This window comes from Schistocerca americana, chromosome 5 (genome assembly GCF_021461395.2).
Source record: "Schistocerca americana isolate TAMUIC-IGC-003095 chromosome 5, iqSchAmer2.1, whole genome shotgun sequence".
Taxonomy (NCBI): Eukaryota; Metazoa; Arthropoda; class Insecta; order Orthoptera; family Acrididae; genus Schistocerca; species Schistocerca americana.
In genome coordinates, this window is record NC_060123.1 from 582,916,533 (window position 1) to 582,933,062 (window position 16,530).

Here is a 16,530-nt window from a genome sequence, read left to right on the forward strand (position 1 = left end):
AAAAAATTCATTTTTGACAAAACACTTTTCATGCTAAAGGCAGTCCCCAGTTTACATCATCCCTAAATCGGCCATCGCCGATTATTCTTGTGCCCAGATAGCAAAACTCATGTACCACTTTTGGTGTGTATTTTCCCAGTCTACTTTCTTCAGCGACGTCTGAATTACTCAACTACATTCCTTTACTCTTGTTTCACTTCTGTTTATGTTCGTCTGTTGAGCAGAGTCCTTCGCCATCTGTGACAGGATTATATTGTCAGTGATAAATCTCAAAGTTTTATTTTTTGTCCCTGAACTTTTATTCACTCTCCAAATCTGTCCTAAGATTATTTTACTGCTTTCACCCTTTCATGTTGAATGACATCGTGGATAGGCTACAACCTTTCCCCACACTCGTCTTAACCACTGCTTCCCCTTTCATATCTTTCGACTTGTGTAACTTGTGTATGTACCCGTTGTAAATTCCCTTCCGTTCTCTGTGTTTTGTCCCTGTTACCTTTAGAATATCGTTGAGTCAGTTCCAGTGAAATACTGCAAGAAGCTTTCTCTGAATCTATAAAAACTATAAATCTAGCTTTTCTTTTCTTACATCTGCGTTCTAAGATAAGTTGTTGGGTCAATTTTGTCTCACGTGTTCCTACATTCCACCGTAATCTATGCTGATCTCCCACGAGGTCGTCTTCTACTGGTTTCATCGTTGTTGTGTAAATAATTCGTTTCAGTATATTGCGAACATGACTAATTAAAGGGAATTACGAACATAAGTTTCTGTTAATTGTGCCTCAGTTGCTTTAATAAATTGCCCAACCGTTGGTTCAGAGACTGAGTGTACTATAGAGAAGACTAGGACGATTTTGCACACATTTAAACTATCTCAACAGAGTAGTTGCGTTGAGCAGTGAGAACTCGTTGGTTCATAGCTAACTAGCCTCCACATGTAAAGAAAGCTTTGATATGTATGGACGCACCATAGAATTTGATGAGTATTCTCGTGAACAGAATGGATCTGAAAATGGATTGTTTGTAGATGCAACACGGAATAATTTGAAAAAAAGTGTTTCGTGTTTCCGCACTGTTAAACAGATTGTCATTTGCACTATATTTTCTTGATTGTGTGCTTTCGGTTTCTTTTTAAGTCAACTTCGACGTTAAAAATACTCGGTTGCAATTTCGTTATACGGCACTCCATGTCCGTACTTCTGATAACGCATACGCAAAGACATTACAATTTCTTATTGGCAGTTCGGTAAATACACTGCAAAAAAGTATTGTTTCGCTTTCCCTTACTGCGTTACACACGGATATGGTCCTGCACTTCTTATAGCCCACGAAGACACCACCACGAAACGTGTGGCAATTCTCGAATTCGAGATGCAATGTTTGCAGATATGTTGCTGAAGATGTACAGTTAATACCTTCGTTCGCCCAAATTACTTAACGACCCGTTTATTTAGATGTCGAACAATAGGAGCAAATTGAATGAGTAAAGACGTCTATTCAGGACCGTTTCGTCTGTAGATACTGGAACATAAAATAATGGTTGAATTTCTTGTTGCCAGCACGCTAGTAGTGAATGCCTGAAACGCTGTTGACCTGTGTTTCAGTCCACCCAGTGATTCAGGTGCCGAACCAGCTGGTTGGTGCGCCGCTGGGCACTGACGTCACTCTGGAGTGCAACGTGGAAGCCTCTCCGACGTCCATCAACTACTGGGTGAGGGACACCGGTAAGTGCTGCAGCTGTCACCATCTGTCACTGTTACCTGTTATCATGTGAAATTAAATTTGTTAGTTGGGATCAAAACGTACGATTCAGCGGTATGCCTCCATTTCAGACTATTTTTTCTGCGCATTTTTCCGCGCGCTATGTGGCAAAGCCACCGATGTTTCAGGCCACAATTGCAGGCAATTCTCATCAGGTTTGTGCTTCACATAAACAGGATATTTCAAAAAATGTGTCTCATATTCCTGCAGATGATAGTATTGGTCAAATCGAGAACAAATATTCATCTTCTCTGCATATAAAAGGTAATGTACTGATTGACTAAGTCATCGTCGAGCAGCCCATATAGCTGAGGATAGAAACTTGAAATTTGGAGAAGGTGTAGATCTTGCACTGCAGTCGTCGTTTAAGAAGGGAAATTCCGACTCTAAGGGGTGAATGAGGTTTTTTATGAAAAAGTTTTATTGTGAAACCGTTTTTGAAGTTAAACCTATGAAAATTTAAAATTGACTTCTCAGTTGGAAATAAGAAAAGTCAAGTTTCACTGTTTCTAGAAATTTAACCACTATGGGAATGAAACGGGGGAATGAAACTATTTATGGAAATATTTCATTGTGCGAGCATCTTTGAGGTTAAACCTATGCCTTTGTAGGTGGTCGGGAGGTTAACTTAAGAAAACATCGAGTCAAAATAATCTTCCGCCCACATACAAAGACGTGGGTCCCTCTCGGTTCGGCACAGGACCATCTGAGACTGCGGCAGGCTGGAATCTACAGAACACTTGCGACTGCGGCAAAGCCTACACTGGTCAGACAACGCACACAGTACGTGAAGGACGCGTTGAACATGGTCGCCACACACGCCTTTCGCAGCCCAGTGAGTCAGCCATAGCCTAGTATTTTATCTCCACAGAACATTCCATGGATTACTGTTGCTATGAAATCTTGGCCTCGACGAGATCCTACTGGAATGCAGTTATTAAGAAGTCGATGGAAATACGTTTAGCGGTGTACCTTATTTATCGTGGTGGAGGCTTTCAACTGAATGTGTCTTGGGAATCTGTGATTTTTTAATGTCTTCAGGAAGAAAATATTTTATGACCAGTGACACGTCTAGCGACATTTAATTTTATCCATTTTCATATTTGAAGTTTAATTCCGCGAGTGCGCATTGTGACAGAGAGCACACATGACCCTGCGCAGCGTAGGTGGAGCAATATTCGAACTGGGCGCGTAACTTGATAGGGGCCGCTAATCTAGCGGTAGTGTTCGCGTATGCGTCTTCGCGCCATTTTTTTTTATTTTTATTCTTTTAAGAAATGCGAACTAGCAATCCCCAATGCAAAACACTCACCTGAAAATGGCGGAATGTTTGTCAGCCGAAGCATCGTGCCAATAAGTCGACGTTTTCCGTCTGCAATCCCGAAACTTCATGGAATACTTGATATACTGTCTGAAACAAATCAGTTCATCGCTAGCACCGAGGCTAGAAAGTTACGTGTGATAATTCATACGTCTTTACGCTATGCAAGCGGGTCATCGAGCCTCTACAGCATAGCCTCTGAATGTGTCACCAGCCGTCCTTGCATCTGTAAGTATGCCTCCGTGATGTCCCGTACATGTGTCAGCAACGAATCTATAAGCAAACGATACGATGTTGAGTAATTAGGTTCAGCTGACCTATTGATGTGCCTTCCTACACTTTCGGATTTAGTCTTGAAATTATACAAATGTTAGTTGACCAGAAGAATTGATGAACCTAGTGTAAAATTTAACAGTAGTAGCGCTGTTATCCGCGAATTCCTCACGATGTCTTAGCAACCATTACACACAGGCCCGCCCGATTGGCCGTGCGGTCTAACGCACGGCTTTCCGGGCGGAAAGGAGCGCCGGTCCCCGGCACTAATCTGCCTCGGCAAATGCGGGCTGGTTTCCCTTATTCCGCCTCAGCTACACTATGTCGGCGATTGCTGTGGAAACAAATTCTCCACGTACGCATAAACCACAATTACTCTACCACGCAAACATAGGGGCTACGCTCGTCTGGTGTGAGACGTTCCCTGGGGGGTCCACCGGGGGCCGAACCGCACAATAACCCTGGGTTCGGCGTGGGGCGGCAGAGGGGTGAAGTGGACTCCAGTAGTCGTCGTGGGGTTGTGGACCACTGCGGCTGCGGCGGGGACGGAGCCTCTCCACCGTTCCTAGGTCTCCGGTTAACATAACATGACATAACATAACATAACATAACTATTGCACAAAAAAGGACAAAGTTATGAATCCGTAAGCCCGAAGATTAAAATACGCCATCGAAAACAACCAGTAGCTGATGAGACAAAAACAACTAATGTTTTTAGCAGTGGTAACCCACTGTCCACAAGTCATCACAAGGCAGCTTCAAGTTGCGAGTTGGCACAGACAGAGTGGTGTACTGCTAATGCCACATTCCAATGCAATCAGTTCTTTACACAATGCGTTCCATCGATAGCTACATGACGTTCAAAACCGATTACAGTTCTCCGATTGGCGATCCGCAAACTGCTAACTGACAGGGCCACTCTATCCAAGATTTTGTTTCTGGATGAATTGTCGCGTAGAACCCATCAGTAAATCTTTGCAAGATCAAATGAAATTCTGCGCTAACTTAGAGAAGTGGATATACAAAGACAATGGTCTTTAGCCGTGTTGTTCGATGGGACAATGAATAGCCGCAAGTACCTACTGTTACCAACTGCACTTAGTGGACGATATCCCACTGGACGAAAATCAGTGCGTATGGTACCAACATGACGGGTGTCCCACGCTATTCAGACAGGTGATTTCAGACCTTTTCTAAAAAGTATTACGACGTAATGACATTGGTCATCATGGCTACATTCAATGCACGATAACATATCTGAACTTTGTGTGAGAGTAAATTAAAAGAAATGGTCATACAAGGAAACACCAACTCCCAGGAAATATGAAATGTTGCCTAAAACAGACATGTGGAACTATAAGTCATAATTAAGTTTATCGTGCAGTGTTGTCTATCCGGAACCACTTCATAGCATTTATAAAATCTCCCGGTCACTATCCCCTCCCTTCACCCCTCTTTCCGGATAGATGCGCGCGTTAGCAAACGGCATATGAGATTCGGGGAGACTAGTGTCTGCATACTGCAAGTTAAACACCTCATTCGGCTGTAGATGTTCTCTATACCTTGCATTATTTGAATAGAAGCGGAACTGCGACGCATGGAGCATACTATACCAGTAAAATGAAATTTTTTAATGGGTAAAAAAAGGATTTAGTAGTTTTTGGCTCTCAAAACTCAACTATTTTCAAAAAATCATCGTTAGTATTATCACTATTTCGTAAAACTGTAATCCTGATTACATCAGTTACCAACAATTACATTTTCTTATTTCAAATACCAGCATTTACGCGTGAGACAATGTGCAGGAGGTCAAAGCTTGGGAAACGTATGTATAAACGACACCTCCCTTGTTTCTCACATAGTCCACCTACAGAACATATACTTTGTACCATCCCTCTGTGAAAGTAGAGTTTATACGTGTGTGCTTAAATATCTCAGTAAACTGCATTTTCCCACAATGGATCAGAAACTGCTTCATTCTTCATATCGCTACAAGAAACTATATAATTGTGATAACAACAAAGCAGTAATTACGTAATGGCTACTAGACTGCTGTGCGGCAATGTTCAGAACAAAGCATTGGCAGCCTTAAGTCTTCCAGTACCTACAATTTCAGGGGAAGGCGTCCAGGAATTTAGTGGTACAGAAGCAAACGGTATTGTGTACACCCTTTGTTGATTTTACAGTGGGGTTGCAGGATATGACGGAAGCAAGTGTCACTAGGGAGAGGAGTGGTGCAGAGCAAGCACGTTTTGTAATTAGTATCTACCATCAATGTAGATAGTTAGTTTTCTTTTCTGAGGAGGAGTTGTCGGTAACACTCGCAATGCACCGAGAATTACTTCATCTTTCTACAAATGTAAATAAAGTGGTGTTAGAATTAAGCGACACCAGTTGTCTCATTGACTCAGTTTTTCGAGATTTAAGACACCTACGAAAACTAAACATCATTTTTCTTCCATCATTTAAAAAATAAGAGCGTTCAAAGAAAATTCTTTTTCATTTTAAAGTTCAGTTAGGCGCTAAAGTTGTTGATGGCGGGTGAAAGGGGGGAGGGGGAGGGGTAGTGCTGCCAATATCTGATTGCACTTATGGGTGATAGTCTCAGAAAGACTGGGAGTCACTGCACTACACGCTGTCAATGACCTGCCTTAGAGAACAGAAAAGCTCAGATGATATAGTGGACCAGCTGAGGTGCTTTATTGTGCGTGCGTGTTCATCATACCAGGAACTTATACGTGCCGTCCTACGAACACGGCTGTCATCCTCCTGGAAGACACGAGTGTACACAGCATACTCTGTACTAGCAGTAGTAGTAGCTCTGACACGATAAGGTGCCAGAACATACTCTATAGTAGTAGTAGTAGTAACTCTGATATGATTAGACGCCAGGACACGGGCTGCTGAAGGCGAAAGACCAAACCCGAGTCGAGGATACAGCAAAAATATATATTTTTTCTTTTATTTGTCGATATACAATACTCTGGTAGCATGCATAGAACAATTAGGCAACTTATAGTTTATAGGGAAGCTCACCAATGCGAGGAGTACGACCGAGATTCAGAACAACAGATAGACTTTAACTAAGGCAACGATTTCATTTGAAACAAATAATCAAAATATAACTGTTCAGGCAGGCTCACCAGTGTAAATAGTAAAGCAGAGAATAAGAACAAACGATCACAGAGAGTTAGCTTAAAGCAAAATTTAACTTGAAAGTGTTTAGCAATACACGATTTTAAGAATCTCAGCAATTTGATTAGTAAAACAGACTCAAAACAAACGTTTGGAGAAACTTCAAGCAAAGAAAATTTTGACTATAAGTTTAAAAATACAGAAAGTTTGCCAGTGCAAGAAAACTGAGAACTTCTCGATAACTGAAAATAAACGTGAAAACAAATTTGATAGTTTTTCTTTCGATTTTAATAACATTCTTCCCCTAGTTGCCTTGACCTCGGGCTATACGCGGAACGAATTCAGCAACGTTACACAAATAGTTTGAGGAGATCTAAAAAAATCAAAATATTTTTGGTACATGGTACTCTGCGAGTTAACACGTGATTAAGACCTATACTTAACCTTAACACTACCTCTAAGAGAGCATAAAGATAACGTCAAACCTTAGTTTAAACCAGTGCTTAAAAAAGTGGACCACAATTCTTAGTGAGTCTCCTTTAAAGGGTGGATAAAATTCTTTTCCAAATTTTAATTTCAGTTGTATTGTATTGTATTGTATGTTAACCGGAGACCTAGAAACGACGGAGAGGTTCCGTCCCTGCCGCAGCCGCAGTGGTCCACAACCCCACGATGACTACCGCAGTCCACTTCACCCCTCCGCCACCCACACCGAACCCAGGGTAATTGCGCGGTTCGGCCCCCGGTGGACCCTCCAGGGAACGTCTCACACCAGACGAGTGTAAACGCAAATGTTTGCGTGGTAGAGTAATGGTGGTGTGCGCGTACGCGGAGAACTTGTTTGCGCAGCAATCGCCGACATAGTGTAACTGAGTCGGAATAAGGGGAATCAGGCCGCATTCGCCGAGCCAGATGGAAAACCGCCTGAAAACCATCCACAGACTGACCGGTTCACCGGACCTCGACACAAATCCGCAGGGCGGATTCGTGCCGGGGACCAGGCGCTCCTTCCCGCCCGGACAACCGTTCCGTTAGACCGCACGGCCAACCGGGCAGGCTAATTTCAGTTACTCTAAACTGTAATAACTGGGTCAACAAAAATAGTAAGTTTCACCGTGAGGTGGCTTTTAAAATGAATAAACCTTTTCCAAAGCTTAAGACAATTACCAAGAGCGAACTAAACCTTTAAATAAATGTCCACTATTTGAACAATAGAATGGTTACACTAGGGCCATCTTTAACGACTAGTAAAAACCTTTCAGACCTTAAATAAATTCTCATTACTAAGGTTGCACTGAGACACTCTCGAAGGGCGAACACTTTAACTTCCAGATCCCCCTCAATTCAAAGGCACTAGTCCCGGAATTACACTTATGAACAATTATTTAACAAGCCGAAAGTTCTGTAGAACGTGACATGCTAGACGGGACTAAAAACGCCGACGCATCCGAGCCAAATCAAATAACATCTACACCGACGTTATGTAGGAAAACACAGTGCACTGTGGACATGGAAGCTTTAATAGCAACTGCTGAATGGCAGAACCCAGGAACAATTTTCCAACCAAATAGGGGTAGTCGTCGGCAGAGCAGCCGACACCGGCTCTGTACTGCAAACAATACCTTTGAGACAGTGCACACTGCCAAGACGACAACCAGTTCCGCCATACGACACACATCTCCTGCGAGGCGTTCCGACAACAGCCACCAGCTCCAAGTCACTGGTACCGCTCGTTCGCACCCCTTGCCCGCGACTCCCCACCAAGGCCCCCTGCTCCTTTACACACGCTGCCGTTCTGCCGGCAGCTCGCGTTGGACTGTCCGTGTCGCTCGTGAACACCGGCTGTCCAAGAGCTCCCTCTCCCGACTCCGTCTACAAATTCGCGATCGCCCCGTTTTAAGAACCAGCGAGACCCAAGAGAGCACTCAACAACAGTACCCCTACGATAAACCCTCTGGCCAACTATACGTGCGCTATGCACAAGGAACGCATGTATAAGATTCAACCTGAAGATGCAGAGGTGAGAACAATAAGTGGTCACAAAGAACGTTGAAATTTTAATTCTTGCTCATTTTCACGTTGTCCTGCGTGAGTGAGTCGAGGTAGAGCTACGAAAACCACGGCATAAACATTAGAAAAACCCTTCTGGCCTAGCCTACACCCTCCAAATACTGAGAGTTAAACGCATCACGTGTCTTTTGGCGCACTCGGCACCTGGCATGATTTGGAAAGAGGCCAAATCGAAGCTCGTTGGATCATGCCCTAAGCTTCCAGTGAGCTGTTGTGCATTTTCTGTGTTGATTGGTCCCTAAGAGATGTGCAGCAGTCAGTGCTGCTGCGAGCCACAGACTACTGCGAGATATCCGCCTCCAAACGTTGATTTCATGCCGTCTTCTTCACAACGCTCGCTATGAAACGGACTGAGTTGCATCTGAATCGATTGAAAGCAACAGCTCTTGTCGTTCTACAATTTTCAAAGAAAAAAAAAGGAAAAAAAAGCTCCAGTCGTTCTTGAAACGATTCTCGTTGATGAGACTTGACTCTCGTCTCCAGTTACTATCAGTCAGTATTCCTTTATGAGCGCTGTTCCTTCTCTGTGGCCGGCCGGGGTGGCCGAGCGGTTCTAGGCGCTACAGTCTGGAACCGCGCGACCGTTACGGTCACAGGTTCGAATCCTGCCTCGGGCATGGATGTGTGTGATGCCCTTATGTTAGTTAGGTTTAAGTAGTTCTAGGTCCTAGAGGACTGATGACCTTAGAAGTTAAGTCCCGTAGTGCTCAGAGCCATTTGAACCATTTTGAACCTGCTCTGTGTTACACGCCAGCGTGTGGTGTGCCATTCCTTATAGACAGGCTAGACAGTCGTCATCGATACACAAAAAATTGCGTAACCTCACTCACGCTGGGAACACTGGCACGTGAAACACAATATGATAGCTTCTTTCTGTCATTCCGCCACATCTCCAGGGACACCCAACTTACTGCTCCCGTTCCATATAACCAACCGGCACATACGCACCTCTTTGCCACCAAGACTTACGTTTGCTGTGGATGAGTCACGCGATATTATGGTGCTAGTTGAGGAGCTATACAGCACTCCAAGAAGACCTGTGCTCTCTTTTAAAAAATTCACTAATATTTTACTGGGTGAGGTTACATCGTGCCACATTTCCGGCTGAAGCTTCATGTTATTTATTTTATATCTCTGAATTGTAAATAATGTCATAATGTCTACGTAAGATAAAATAAAAATTGTCTAACATGATAAATGGATCAAGATAAGAAACAGAAAAATTCCCCTATCGGACTACAAAGAAGGTGAATATGCTCCTGTTTAAAAGACTAGTCATGTACCAAGTGCCTCATTCTATCTTCCTCAGCACCTTTACAATTTTTCCCAAATATTTTGCCATATTCGTGCTCATTTTAACAATCAGCTCACCTCTCACCCCCATGAGCTCCACTAACTGTAACTCGCTCACCATTATCTCTTTGTGGCTCTCCAACTGTCACTACCTCTGTCTCACAGCTACAGTTTCCTTCGTTCCGTCCTGCTCTCTCCTGCAGTCTCCCCTAGTTCTCACTGTCACTGGTACTAAAAAAAGGTATTTCTTCCTTTTTGATTTTCTAAGGGACCATCTATGAGCTAGTGGCGCCTTCATAAGCTCTTTAAGGCCCACTGTAGACCACGCCAAATGCAAAATGAAGCAACCAATTTGCTCCATTTGCCTAACGAGGGAGAAGTATGTAAATTTATACTTTGACACTGTACAGTATCACAGAGGCACTAAGACCATCCTCGTGTTTGTTATACAAATGGTCCCTAGCCTAAACTCTATCCAAAACACTTGGGCGCTACTTTTGTATTCACCAACAGAAGCTGAGGTATGAGCTTCGGAAGAATCCGGTTTTTATGCGCGGAGTTTTGAAATAGTAGTATTAGGTAACGCATGCTGTTGTATGCGCACTGACAATTTCTTTCTCTCTATACCTCACTCTTTCTTATACACACTGAAACACCCCCGTTTTGGTCTTTTATTAGGTTTTGTGTGGTTTACCGAAGCAGCTAAACAGTTAAATATTATGATAATATAACTGTGTGCTTAATGGATGAAGGCTATCGGTTTTTCTGCTATGGTTTCGGGGGTGTTTAAACCGAGTGCGGCTGTTCTGAGACGGAATAGTTAATGATTGAAAGTTTGTCTATCGTAAAAGATAATGAACGTTGTGACGTACAAACCGATATGTATTTTCTACTAACACATAAATTCTGAGGCAGTTGTTACCTTCGCCTTACACGTCAAATTACGGTTATATCTATTATTGGTTGCTGATTTTAAGTACTTGGTCACAAGCAATGATGATGATTAATATTCACTACAAACCTCACTGCAATCCATTGTTGTTGCTGGCCGACGCGGTTGACGCCAAGCACATAATTCGGCACTTGTCACTGTTGGTTTCGTATCAATCGCGAATCGGTATCGATGAGGGTCAACCCCACGACGATTAGGGGGACGCGCTCGTCTGTCGCACTCCGATGAATTTACCATTTACTATTCACTCGACCGCCATTCTTGCCCGTCTCTCCGGTACTACTTCTCACTCGACACTAGTCATACTGCCTCCTGCAGCGCACGACAATCGACTCCTGTCTGCTATCGACCTGGGTGTCGGATACTAATATCTATGTTCATGGGATCACGGATCCCTTACAACACGCACACACAAATAAACACACACACACACACACACACACACACACACACACACACACACCAGAGTGATAGTTTCAGCAATAGAATTAAGTTCAACATCAACCTTAATTTCACTACACTAAGGAATTAAGGTAATTAATCAAATAACCTTCAAAGTTGTAATTAAAAGAATAATATTTTATCCCTTACTAAAATTTACACCACTAGAATTGCAGTCTAGAATCATAATTGAATATAAAACTAATAATAACAAGAGAGAAAATGTCTCATAAGTAGGTTTACAGTGTACCACACACACACCACACACACACACACACGCACACACACACGCACACACACACACACAGCTAGCGCAGTAAAATCGACTCAGTCTGTTTCAACGGTGTCAAGAATGAAAGTGAATTTGCTGCAGCCTAAACAGGAGTTGCTCGGAGCGGTATTTATATGCGCCATTGCCGCTGCGGGACGCATTTTTCGATGGGGAGCGGCCGCCGCGCCTCCCTCAAAAGTCTCTTGTTTTCCAATTAACGAAACATCAAAGATGGGGGCGCCTTCATTATACGCGGTCCGGGTCCTTGTGCGACTCGCCGAGGCACTTATTTGAATTTTAAATAAATAAGCTACAAGGGTATTACATACTTGGCGAAATAGATTATAAATCCTATTAAAACTTAATTTAATGTAATTTATTCATTGGATTCATAGCGTACTAATCCTTTCGATTGCTGCTGCGAGTCGGATTCCGCTTTAACGTAATTTCAACAAGGAGCGAGGAATTCACATCAAGCCTGAAAAGGACTGCTATGCACTCCATTTTTATTGTTAATCTTAGCAACTTACTATCTAAAAATCAGTGTCCGTTTGTATGTGTCTTGCTTTGCTTCTGCAAAAGACGGGATAGTATGTTCAGCACAATAATAAGATTAGGTAATGTAGTATATGACGGGAGAAGTGATGTTTTTCCAAACTTCAGAGATCCACTTTTTCGGTCAGTACTTAGAATCTGCTAAATCGGGCTGCATTTCCTTTTTTAGTCCAGTGAGGTTCCATAATTCGGTCTCTCTGCTTTTTTCAAAGGTGCGCTATAGCTACGCAGTTCGTCTTGCTTTTAACGTTTAGTGTGTCAAATGTGGAACGGAAGGTTGGTTGAGGTTGGTTCGGGGCGAGGCAGTGTGGTTGATTGTGCTCTCCTGGCAGATACGACTCTATTGTTAAAAACAAGATACCTCACAGTGAGCAGTTGGGAAACAAGGACGGCATCAAACTTCCTATGTGTAATTGGAACGTAGGTAAGGTTTGAAGATTACAGTTCCTGACCACGGTTGCGGTTATCCATTAATATTCATCAGATTAGAGGTCACGTAGATCTGCAACGAGGCAACTGAATAAACATGCAAGTAGAACACACATTTCATAGACAGTATATGGTACCGGCTTTGATTTTATGTTTGGTAGTATGAAGTGATCTGATGATAAACTAGTGATCTTAATACGTACTTTTGGTTGAAAACAGGAAAAATGTGTGAATTAATACACTTGACCACTAATTCCTATTATCCTTTTAATACAACCAACGATGGCGGTGTCCTACGCCTTAAGTGCAATGGTCACAGTCTGGTTAGTTAAAGTTGGTTGAATTTTTTGCCCTGAAAACACGTAAAACATTTTTTTTGACCTAACAGAACGGACACAAGTAGCACAGCATAGCCTTATGGAGACAAATAAAATGTTTAGCTGTACCTCATATATTTCTTAATCTATTACCTAATGCATGTATAAAAGACGTGGCATGCTTGAAATAAAAGACTCTATTCAAACCATTGAATTTATCTACAGTTACTTGTGCATGAAGGAAATTTGAACTATGTATCAAACAATGTTCTTAAATTCTGCTGTCTCTTGCTAAATGAAGACTTGACAAAATCTTGGCAGACAAAGTGATCAGCATGGGGAGAGGGGGGTGCCTCTACCGGAATAATGGAGAGAATTTCATAAGCTTGTGCTTGATCTAACATGCTACAGCAGAGAAAAAATTGTTGAGGGAAGAGAACTAGAAAGGAAGTTTCTATTATTCATTACAGATTGGCTAACCGATTTGTAGGGGACAAGAGGAGATGTTGACATTCGTTCCCATTACTAAAGCAAGATAACGAACACACTGGTGAACCAAAAACAGGGCGGTGTTAAGAATTTAGCTTACGACACATGTGGCAAGGATTTCAGATATTCGGAAAGAGTGCGGTACACAGAGTTATGACAACTAACAAGCTGTGTTCGTAACCTAACAGCACGCCAGCAAGCATTTGCATTGCCTCTAACCGTCGTTGCCTCGCGGTGCAGCTGCTCAGCGTGTCCCCACCGGCCAACAGCACCAACAACGCTTCTAGATTGCAGCTCGTCCCGTCTTCAACTGACCACCATTCACTCCTCAACATCCCTGAGAGGACTCACCTTTCGGCGCACATTCCGGCCAACCCCAGACCTAGCTTCTGGGAGCAACACAACGTCCAATAGGCTCGCGTCAGAAACACGTCCTATGGATCTCATGTTTACCCGTTTTAACCGACAGATTTTCTATCAAAATGTCGAAGCTTCTACCAGGAACTTCCAGCAACCACACTGGCAGCAGTCGCCCAAGAATTCGAGGGGAAAGATCTTCCCACCTACGCGCTCCACGTCAACATCGCCAAGACCGAGTCATTTGGGGTCTTTTGACAAAATTTCTCTCCTTGCTCTTCTATCCTTTCCACCCCCCCCCCCCTGCTATTATCCTATCCGTTCCAAAGGTTCAGCCCTTCGTTTCTAAGCTCGGAGATAGCACAAAATTCGCATTAGCTCACAACGAAACTAACAGAATGGATTTCATTCAAGACAGGGAGTGTTCATGAAACAGAAGTTGCTGATCAAAAAGGGAACGTTAGGATACAATAAAACACATAACCCAAAAATTTCCTATAGACCCTCATCCGAGTACAATTTGATGCAGACTACATGTAAAAATAGTAAAATACCGTATCTACTTATTAGAATATACTCTAACGAAGGATGTACTCAAACAAACGTACATCTTTCAACACCAGCAAAATAATTGTATAGCTTCATGTTAGCAATTTAGTGTTTCCTTTTTCGAATAATCGATAGATTATTTCTGTTCAGAAATTTCTTCACGATGTGGAAGGAGCGCTTAAGAAGAATGACTTTTAACCTGTACATTTGAAATACTCCTGCTGTCTATCAAACGTTTCAGTTAGTTCGACATAGAGTTTTGCAGCTACATATGTTATCCCTGTCTTCTCCAAAGTTGGATTAATTAAACTGTAATGCTGATGATTTTCCTTCTAGAGTTGTACTTGTGAATATTTCTGTTACCCTCAAACTCAAATTGAATGTTGATGATAATTATTTAAGTGAAAAAAAAATGAACTGACAGACTTCGACTAATATCTTCCGCTGCTTAAAGAGATGCCTGCTCGTTCTACATCTTGGGAAACTCACACATATTTCTAACTACTTTCCTTTGTGCAGTGAATACTTTTTGCATAAGTGTGGAGTTTCCCTGAAATATTATCGTGTGCGACATCAGTGAATGAAAGTATGCAAAATACGTTAACTTAATAACTGCAATACAGCCAAAGTTGACAACTATTTTTGTGGCAAAAGTAGCTGAAACTATGTGTTGTAGCGGGTCTACAATATGAAGACACCTGGGAAAAAGTGGGGTGTTTATTTAATAGGGAAATGAGTTTATGGGAGATTTTGACGGTACTCGCCGATACCATAAGACAGTTAAAATGGCGTTCACCAAGATACAAAGGGTTTTACTTTTAGTGGTAGCGGAAAGACCGTTCTAAGGCACTCTTCTCACCGGAGGAATGCAGTAAATCCAAGGTTTGCTTCTACATTTTACATTGCTCAATTGCTCAATTTGAAATGTGACAGTAGTGTGATCCTGTTAGAGTCTTTAACTTGTGTGGTTCGTCACCAAATGAAGGTGAGACGCTATCTGTTAACCAATCTGTTAGAAATAGAGTAAACTTAATGGCAGAAAAAGAAATGTTTGTAGGGACCTTAGGTCAATGCCTCATGAGTTAGGCAGTGACTGTAAATGCTCACTGTCTGAATGTTTCAAACAAATGAAACCACACGGGTGAGAACAGCTCCTGGAATAATCAGTTATTTAATCAGCTTAATTTCAGTGACATTAACTGGTCAAAGAAGGCCTAAGCATGGTGATGCTAATGTCAGAGATTGCTCTTTCCGATACATTGTCAAAATCAAACAAAATGTTACAATGAGTGAAATCCCTGTTTGCCGAAATATCTTCATTGCTTTGCATGGAATAACAAAGCACAGAATGCATGCAGTACAAACGAGTATGAAGGATAGAGGAACATCACGAAGACAGATATGCATGCGACCCATGTTTTGAAACTATCCAAATAAAAGGAGGCAGGCGTTATAAACCACATAGATCCATTTAAGAGAAGAAATAGTCACTACGCAAGGGAAAGACAGACACTATTATCCTTCCAGAAGGACTATCAATAAAGAAATGGCATAATTTTTATAAAGAAAAATACCCTCAAAGTCCTGTTGTATATGACAATTACCGGAAAAGCCGGTTGCTGTGGCCGAGTGGTTCTAGGCGCTTCAGTCCGGCACCGCGCTGCTGCTACGGTCGCAGGTTCGAGTCCTGCCTCGGACATGGATGTGTGTGATGTCCTTAGGTTAGTTACGTTTAAATAGTTCGAAGTCTAGGGGACTGATGTCCTCAGATGTTAAGTCCCATAGTGCTTAAAACCATTTGAACCATACCGGAAAATCTTTAACAGGAACTTTAACTTATCACTTGGGTACCCGCATTCTGATATCTGCTCAACATGTGAAAAATTTCAGGCAGATTTAAAAAGTTTGAATGAAAAGCTTTACCAAAATATATCTAAAAAAGATAAGTTAGAAATTACAAATGAAACTAAAGCATTTGGTAAGGAAGACCAGGTTCACAAGTTCAGAAATGTTACATTTTATTCAAGAAAGCGAAAAGAGAGGAAATGAAGATAGGCGAAACGGAAGAAATATGCACGGACTATCAACAAAACCTACCCTAGCCATATGTCAGATAAAAAACACAAAGACGAAAAGAAAGCTTACCAGAATTTAATGGTTTTGCCACGTTCTTTCCGTCATGAAGATGTACTTTATTTCCAAGTTTTGTCTTTTTGTCATATATTCTCAGCTATTATTTTTTCTAATATGCTTACTTTACAGCGATTAAATTTGGCATCACAATTACATCGATTGCACTCGATTAGAGTCTTTTAAG

At 42.1% G+C, this 16,530-nt stretch overlaps 1 protein-coding gene across 1 annotated transcript in view; it reads left to right on the plus strand.

Moving 5' to 3' along the window:
• Positions 1-16,530, plus strand: part of LOC124616552 (lachesin-like) — a 508,659-nt gene that overhangs the window by 491,385 nt on the left and 744 nt on the right. Inside the window, exon 6 of the mRNA XM_047144870.1 lies at positions 1,605-1,724. Coding sequence (XP_047000826.1) covers positions 1,605-1,724 — 120 coding nt within the window. The remainder of the gene's footprint in view (positions 1-1,604; positions 1,725-16,530) is intronic.